Below are 7,585 nucleotides of genomic sequence, written 5' to 3'. Positions count from 1 at the left end.
CCACAGTCATCAACTTCCGATGTCAGGGGCTGCCTGGGAGACGGAGCAGAAAAAGCGGGCATAGCGAAATCTTTATTGTTTTGTATAACGTTTAAACTTCTGAAGGCGCTAATTTCTGGCTTACCAAGTCAAATAACTTCACTTTGTAAGTCTGTGACCCTTTGGGACTTGCATCTAGCTCGTGAAAGTGTCTCATTCATTCGTCCGTAGTGTGTGTTGCAGCAGGCCTATTCTTCTGGACTTTGCTACAAGCTAATCGGCTAACGTTAGCAGGCAGGCTAACGAGCACGTTTTTCTTTCTCAATCATTCATGTCTGTTACGTTGTAAAATACACACCACAACGCTTTATGCGTGTGTTGGTTATTCATTTTTGGTAAATCCGTCGTGAAATTATCCGCTCGTCAAAGCTAATTCGTCGAAGCTATTTCCAGCTAACAGCTTGTGTTTAAAAGTGTAGCTCACTTTGTTGCTAGCTGAAGCTAGCCACCGCCGACTGAACAACGCAGTCCCAGAGAGCGTAACAGGCTTCCACCCAGAGATGTCGGACTACGACGAGTTTGAGAGACAGTTGTCTGAAAACAAGCAAGGTAAGTAAATTAGCCGCACATCAATAACCAAACAACAGGTTTGTGGGTCAGATTTAAACCGCCGCCATCATTTTAGCCAATCGTGGATGTGTCTATTTGCAGGGACGCTGAAAGGCTCTTTACTGTGGCACAGTCTCAAAGCCCCTCAAGTGCACCATTGTTCTTAAATTAACTAGGGTTGTTCACTGTAGGTTATACAGAATAATGAGCTTAATGGAAACTGGACAGCGGTACTTTTTAAAAAACTTTGATGTACACCGTGGGTTTCCTAATGCCTGGCATCCATCCGCTTCAGCTGCGTAGTGTACAGTGAATATTTATGTGTCGCTTACCTTTCATCTACCACTATTAACATTGGATAAAAAAATAAAAACAATCAGCCGACCACGCCTTTAACATCAGGCCCAAAACAAGCTACTCCCAGGGTGCATACTTTTTAAACTTTCTTTATAATTTTCTATATCTGATTAAGTATGAATAATTGCAGATTTTATTCAAATGGCAAAACTGTACACATTTAGGTAGCGCCGTAGATTTTATAGTGATTTATGTTAAAATTGCATCTTTTCACTATTTGCGCTATTACTCCTGGTGTTTATAATTTTAGTAAGCATATTGGCAAACTTCCAAGAGTTTATTTCAAAACAATGTCATCTGAAGAAAGGGTTGTAGAATATTTTGCAAATACTACCAAGTTGGAAAATAAATATTAAGAAGGTGACCTTTTGCGTTAGAAAGTTAACTTTATATCCTATTCCAAAAATATAAAGCAGTCCTACTGGTTTACAAGCTCTTATTTTCCACAGCGGAAAGGGACAAAGAGAACCGCCACCACCGCCGCTCTTCGTCCCGCAGCCGCAGCAGAGAGAGGAAACGGAGGAGCAGAGACAGGGACAGACGCAGCAGGGACCGCCGTGGAGACAGTAAGGAGCGAAGACACAGGCGCAGGTCAGTATGGACGTTCAGCAACGTCAACAGGCTGATAAACTCCTGTCACCTTATGAACTCTGCAGCTGAACTGCTGTGAGGATTGATTCACTTGCAAGCAAATTAAGTTATGCAGCTGCACATTCCTGGCTTTTAATTTGATCTAGAAATATTAGAAATATTAAAAGGTGTATTATTAATTAACTATTATACTCATGATTACTTTCCCAAGCCCTTTGCTCCAGATTGTTAGTTTTGTGCACCAAGCAGACTTGGTATAAAAGACTTTCAACACCCAAAGCAACAACTTGCACCTTTGTTTTTGAATATTACTTGAAAATATCGAGACTCTTGGAACCGCTACGGGCTTAATCTATAATCTGAACATTTAAACTAAGTTCTCCTGAAAATATTGCACAGTTTAAATTATTGAGCTGTTCAGGTCAAAAGTATTAGCTGCCAGCTGTTCACATGGATCTTTTCACAGATGTAAATCCTAGTGTTCTTACACAGCCCCCGTCATCCAGAGGCAGCAGATCCATCTGCTGTAAAAGGAGATGCAGCCATCAAATTTGTGGCTTATGCCATTCGCCGGTTTTTCCGCTAGCTCTAAAAAAAAAAAAAAAAAAAAAAGTTTCAGGTTTCTTGATCATTAATATTTTAACCCAAGAGATTAAGATTATTTTCATTTGTGTATCAAAGTATGTGACTCTAACCTATTTAACGGTTTTAATTCTACTAAGGTCAAAATAAAGAGTCTGCTGTTTTCAGATTTGCTTACAGACAGAAAAAGGTTTTCACCTTTGGTTCATTTATTGAGCAGCTGAAAAATGTTTGGTTGATAAAGGGAAAATGGACTGATTTCGATCACTGTAATGGTGATAGAATTACTTTATTCCATTCTTTGAACAAACATCTGTTGATCATTAATATCTTCATCAAACTGCAGGAAACGATGTTAAAAGTAATGAAAAGATTGACGGTTTAAACATGTACTCTCTCTCTCTGTTTTTTTTTATTATCCTGAATCAAGTTTGCCTGTTGATTCCAACTTGTACACACATATTTTAGACTATTGTATTGAGATTGAATTGATAGTTCAAATACCTGAACCAGGGGAAGAATTTGTTTGTTCGGTCCAGACAAACAAATGCCAACAAGCTCTCTTTTATTCCCATTCACATATGTGGGATTGGGATTTGCATGCGACCTCTGGGAAAAGATCCCACATGTGTTACCTCCCACTTTAAAAACACACCTGCATCACACGCCTACTGATGTAAAATAGGAGCTAACTTCTCAGACTGTTGCAAAATCCTGCAATCTAGTGCCCAGATCTGGTGAGTGCGAGGGTGAAAAGGGCTCAGCTTTTGTGACGTGTCAATGTAAACAGTTAAATTGATGTTAAGAGAAATGTCAATCCCTTCCAATGTCATTTCAGCTCACCATCCAGCTACCCCCAAGACAAAGCTGGAAGGTAATACAGCAAACGAACACAAAGCTGGTTTGTGCATTGTTGCAACAACTGCAATTGTCTGTGTTCAGACAGTTTGTACTGTTTTATTCAAGTAACCGAGATGGGGGTCCAGTGTTGTATTTATTTTTTTTAATGGATGCAAATTGTCAATAGGTTGTTGTTTTTGTATATTTCAGAAAATGCAACCTAGTGTCCGCTTTGTTAGTGGAAAGTTTAGTTGAATTTCAACATTTTAATAACATTCACCTTAATTCTGTTCAACAGCCGTTCTCCCCATCGTGAGAAGAAGAAGAAGGTGAAGAAGTACTGGGATGTTCCTCCACCGGGTTTTGAACACATCACTCCCATGCAGTACAAAGCCATGCAAGGTATCATTTGCCTCCATCCATTTGGGATGAACATCAATAATCAGAGTCAAACTTGCTTCCTTAATAAAGAACGACTGTAAAGTCAGGGTTCCTGCACAGTTTGGGCAAACAGGGAGATTTATTGCAAATTTTAAGGTCTAGTTAATGTGGGAAAATACAGCAGTAGGATATACTTCCCTGTCCTGTTGTCTCGTCATGGCATCCATCTGTCTGTCCACATATCTGTCCATCATTCACCAAATGAAACGGTCAGATGCATTTAAAAAAAAAAAAAGTGTCTAGGTTTTCAAACACTTTCTTTCTTTCTCTCCCAGCGGCCGGACAGATCCCAGCCACGGCCCTGCTGCCCACCATGACCCCGGATGGCCTGGCTGTTACTCCCACCCCGGTGCCTGTGGTGGGCAGTCAGATGACCCGGCAGGCTCGCCGCCTGTATGTGGGCAACATCCCATTTGGCATCACAGAGGTGAAAACTTCTTCTTAATTGAGCATTTTTGTGGTAATACATTTACGTTTTAAATAAACTATGAAAAGTTTGAGCTAATTCACTGATCTTTTCCCTCCTTTCAATGCAGGAATCTATGATGGACTTTTTTAACGCTCAGATGCGTTTGGGGGGTCTGACTCAGGCCCCTGGGAATCCTGTGCTTGCAGTACAGATCAACCAGGATAAGAACTTTGCCTTCCTGGAGGTAGGGGCGTATCACAGGGACCGTCGTTTTGTGATCACGATGTAACAATCAATTCGTGTTTGATGACATCGCTTTTCTGTGCAGTTCCGTTCGGTGGATGAAACAACACAGGCGATGGCCTTTGATGGCATCATCTTTCAAGGCCAGAGCCTGAAAATCCGCCGCCCGCACGATTACCAGCCCCTGCCTGGCATGAGCGAGAACCCCAGTGTCTATGTGCCGGGTACACAGACAATTAATGGTTTTTAACCTCAGTTGCTTGTCACATTTCATTAATATTCATAAAATTCTCCACATAGCCGTGACCTGTAATCATCTGATGTGATGTTTTTGCTTCCATCCTTGAACATGATGCAGGTGTGGTGTCCACAGTGGTGCCAGATTCGGCTCACAAGCTCTTTATAGGTGGTTTGCCGAACTACCTGAATGATGACCAGGTCAGTGTTTGTTTTTTGCCTTTAATCTGAGATACAACCCATAATATAACATGTTTTTCAATGTTCACGAGCCTTGAAATGTTAGAAATTAACTGAATGCAAGCCAACAGATCATATATTTGTAAGCAACATGACTCAATGTGAGAACTTTGTGTTTTTCTAGGTGAAGGAACTGCTGACATCATTTGGCCCACTGAAGGCCTTTAATCTGGTGAAAGACAGCGCCACAGGCCTGTCTAAAGGATACGCTTTCTGTGAATATGTTGACGTCAACTTGAATGATCAGGTAATTGGTCACGACAGAGGAAAATGTGCATCAGTGCAGCTCGTCTCAGGAGGGTGTAAATAATCGTTGGCATCTTTGCAGGCTATCGCCGGGCTGAACGGCATGCAGCTGGGAGACAAGAAGCTCCTGGTGCAGAGAGCCAGCGTGGGCTCCAAGAACGCCACTCTGGTGAGTTTCCAGCTGCTGGCAGCAGGATAGTGGGAACTTCGATGCTAAGCTCGGACACATTCCTGTTAAGTTTTCTCCAGCTTGTCCCATTTTAACAGTGGTAACAAGTGAAAGTGGGAATCTTTTCTTTTCGGTGATGTTTTGTGTTTTCATATAGAAACAAAGGGTTTGTCCCACCGAAAGTTATTGTAGTTCTTGGGCCACGTTTAGTGCTTGAGTGGTTTTGTTTTAAGAGTAAAACTCTTAAAGGATTTCTGATCTACATGAGTTTTACTCAGAATTTTTGTCAGAATGGATGTGTCATGCCACCCATTTATTTTTATAAACAGTTTCAAATACCTTTATTGGTGTTGGCGACTGCTCTTTACAGTCCTGTCATGCATTTCAGTGCACTGTTGAAAAGGCCCAACAGTGTTTCTATGCAGAGCCTCAAACGGTATTTATAAATGCATTTGGAAATGATAAATGTGGAGAAAAGCAGCTCTGTATGTATTGCACTACATTCATTATGCAACAGGCAAATAAACCAAACAACAAGTTATTAAGTCAGCTTATGTTGTTCTACTGCTGATCTCACATTTTAATGTTAAACCTCAGTGTTTTTATACTTTGGGCCTTAAATTAAGCAGACCAGACGTGATGCTTGCAGCATTTTAACATATTGATGTTTTCAGTAGCCTGACCTAATCCACTGACAAAACTCTGCAGAAGCAAAGAGCTGATGCCGTGATAAAACCAGTGTTATGGTCCGGCAGATAATAACTGCTGTGGATCCAGTTTAACACTGGAATTGATTTGGTGGAGGGGAAAAAATACATTATTTCAGTTAAACATATTAAACTTAAGATACTTTTTTTTTCTTTGTTTAGCCTTTTTCAAAAAAAAAAAGAAAAAATATTTTTTTGATGTTCATAATAGTAGGGAAGAATACATCACTGTTTCTTTTAAATATTGCATGTATTGCAGTGTTTTCCCTCCAAGCCTGGTTTTGTTTCATCACAGATAATCATTTTTCTCTTAGTTTGTGGAAATTATGTTGCTAAACAGTAAAATAAAAATCCAAAATATAAATGTACACAAGCTGACTTGCAAGTTAAGTCATGCAGTTTTCATAAACGTTGTTAGGCAATGCATGAAACTCACACCCCTGACCTCCGAAAATGCAGATTTTTGTTCTAGTGTAGTAATGAGGAAGTGAGTGAACAGTACATTGCTCGCCTTTCAGCTACGGTGTTTTTTTTAAAATTACATTTAATAGTGATCATGTCGGGGTTTATCCTCTAGTGCAGAACAGAAGGACTCCCAATATGGTGGGGTTGGCTATAAATATGACATGTCACATTGGTTGTTGATGTGGTAGACCTTCTGCATGCTTAAAGCAATCTGATTCCAAATAAATTGAACCTTTTTTTTTTTTGCAATCTGTGCATTTTTTTTCTTCTTCCAGACAACCATAAACCAGACGCCTGTGACGCTGCAGGTCCCGGGTCTGAACAGCTCTGTGACTCAGATGGGCGGCCTGCCCACTGAAGTGCTGTGTCTGATGAACATGGTGGCCCCAGAGGAGCTCCTGGACGACGAAGAATATGAGGAGATTGTGGAAGATGTGAGGGAGGAGTGCAGCAAGTACGGCCAAGTCAAGAGCATTGAGATACCTCGCCCTGTGGACGGCCTGGAGGTGCCCGGGACCGGCAAGGTAGGCGGTGTTCGAAGTCCGGATTTGAACATTTCTGCATTTGGTTACGTTACAATCAGATATTTAGTTTGGATTTTATGTGATGGATCAACACGAAATAGTGCGAGGTGGAGAGAAAGAGATCTCAGAATGTTTGAAATGTGAAAGATGTGGCATGTATTTGATTTCCAGGGTCCATGCATCCTTTAAAAGTCTTAAAGTCATGCATCTAAAATGAAGGCCATAAAATGTCTTAAATTGTTTTTTTGTTTTTTTTAAAAAAATGCAAGTTGGCTTTAACTACAGAACCATTTAATCTTGAATCTATGCAGATTTATTTGTTTTTTCCCACGGAAATTTTCTGTCAGGCTTAATTTGAGTCACCTGCACACATCCTTATTGCATTCTGTGACTCGAGGCGGTTGAGGCTTCCAGTAACTGGCTGCTAATATCCTCTTGATCGCTGGCTTTATTTCGTCTTTTATGGGTCAGTGTAAATTTATCACTAATTTATCGTCTTTTGTACATTTCTGTTGTGATACGGGGTGACTTTATTTACACACACCAGAGTAAAGAGGGCTGAAACATATGCTTGCCTCAAAGATTTTATTAGTAAAAGTCGGAGTATTTCCCTTTCTCTTTACCTTCATGCACAACTTTAAAAACACTGCTTGAGGATTGTAGCATGACAAAATATGAGAAAGCTCAAGGAAGATGAATGTTTGTGGCAAGTCGTGGTCTGTTCTGTCACCAGACTTCAGTGTTTTGTGTTTTTTTCCCCCCCCTCTTTTTCCAGATCTTTGTGGAGTTCACTTCAGTTTTTGACTCCCAGAAGGCCATGCAGGGGCTTACAGGAAGGAAGTTTGCCAACAGGGTGGTTGTGACAAAATACTGCGATCCAGATGCTTATCACCGCCGGGACTTCTGGTAGATGGGGTGGTGGGTAACGGCTTGGAGGGGGGGGGGG

The 7,585-nt window shown here is 40.9% G+C and overlaps 1 protein-coding gene across 4 annotated transcripts; it reads left to right on the top strand.

Annotated features, from left to right (window-relative positions):
- u2af2a (U2 small nuclear RNA auxiliary factor 2a) lies at positions 1–7,585 on the top strand. Of its 4 annotated transcripts, none has more exons than XM_007550032.2 (12): positions 1–588; positions 1,395–1,536; positions 2,957–2,992; positions 3,257–3,360; positions 3,675–3,826; positions 3,936–4,052; positions 4,137–4,293; positions 4,410–4,489; positions 4,653–4,775; positions 4,857–4,943; positions 6,391–6,639; positions 7,415–7,585. In XM_007550032.2, exons 1-12 carry the CDS (start codon positions 540–542, stop codon positions 7,547–7,549), a joined length of 1,431 nt encoding a protein of 476 aa, XP_007550094.1. In that variant the 5' UTR covers positions 1–539; the 3' UTR covers positions 7,550–7,585. The 4 variants fall into 4 exon arrangements, with proteins under 4 accessions (XP_007550094.1, XP_007550097.1, XP_007550096.1 ...); XM_007550033.2 differs by having other exon boundaries at positions 2–588; positions 4,137–4,275; XM_007550035.2 differs by lacking the exon at positions 2,957–2,992 and having other exon boundaries at positions 4,137–4,275.

Source organism: Poecilia formosa, unplaced genomic scaffold, assembly GCF_000485575.1.
Source record: "Poecilia formosa unplaced genomic scaffold, Poecilia_formosa-5.1.2 Scaffold34, whole genome shotgun sequence".
Lineage (NCBI taxonomy): Eukaryota > Metazoa > Chordata > Actinopteri > Cyprinodontiformes > Poeciliidae > Poecilia > Poecilia formosa.
The sequence above is the reverse complement of the archived record's forward strand: the minus strand, read 5'-3'. Positions and strand labels throughout refer to the sequence as shown.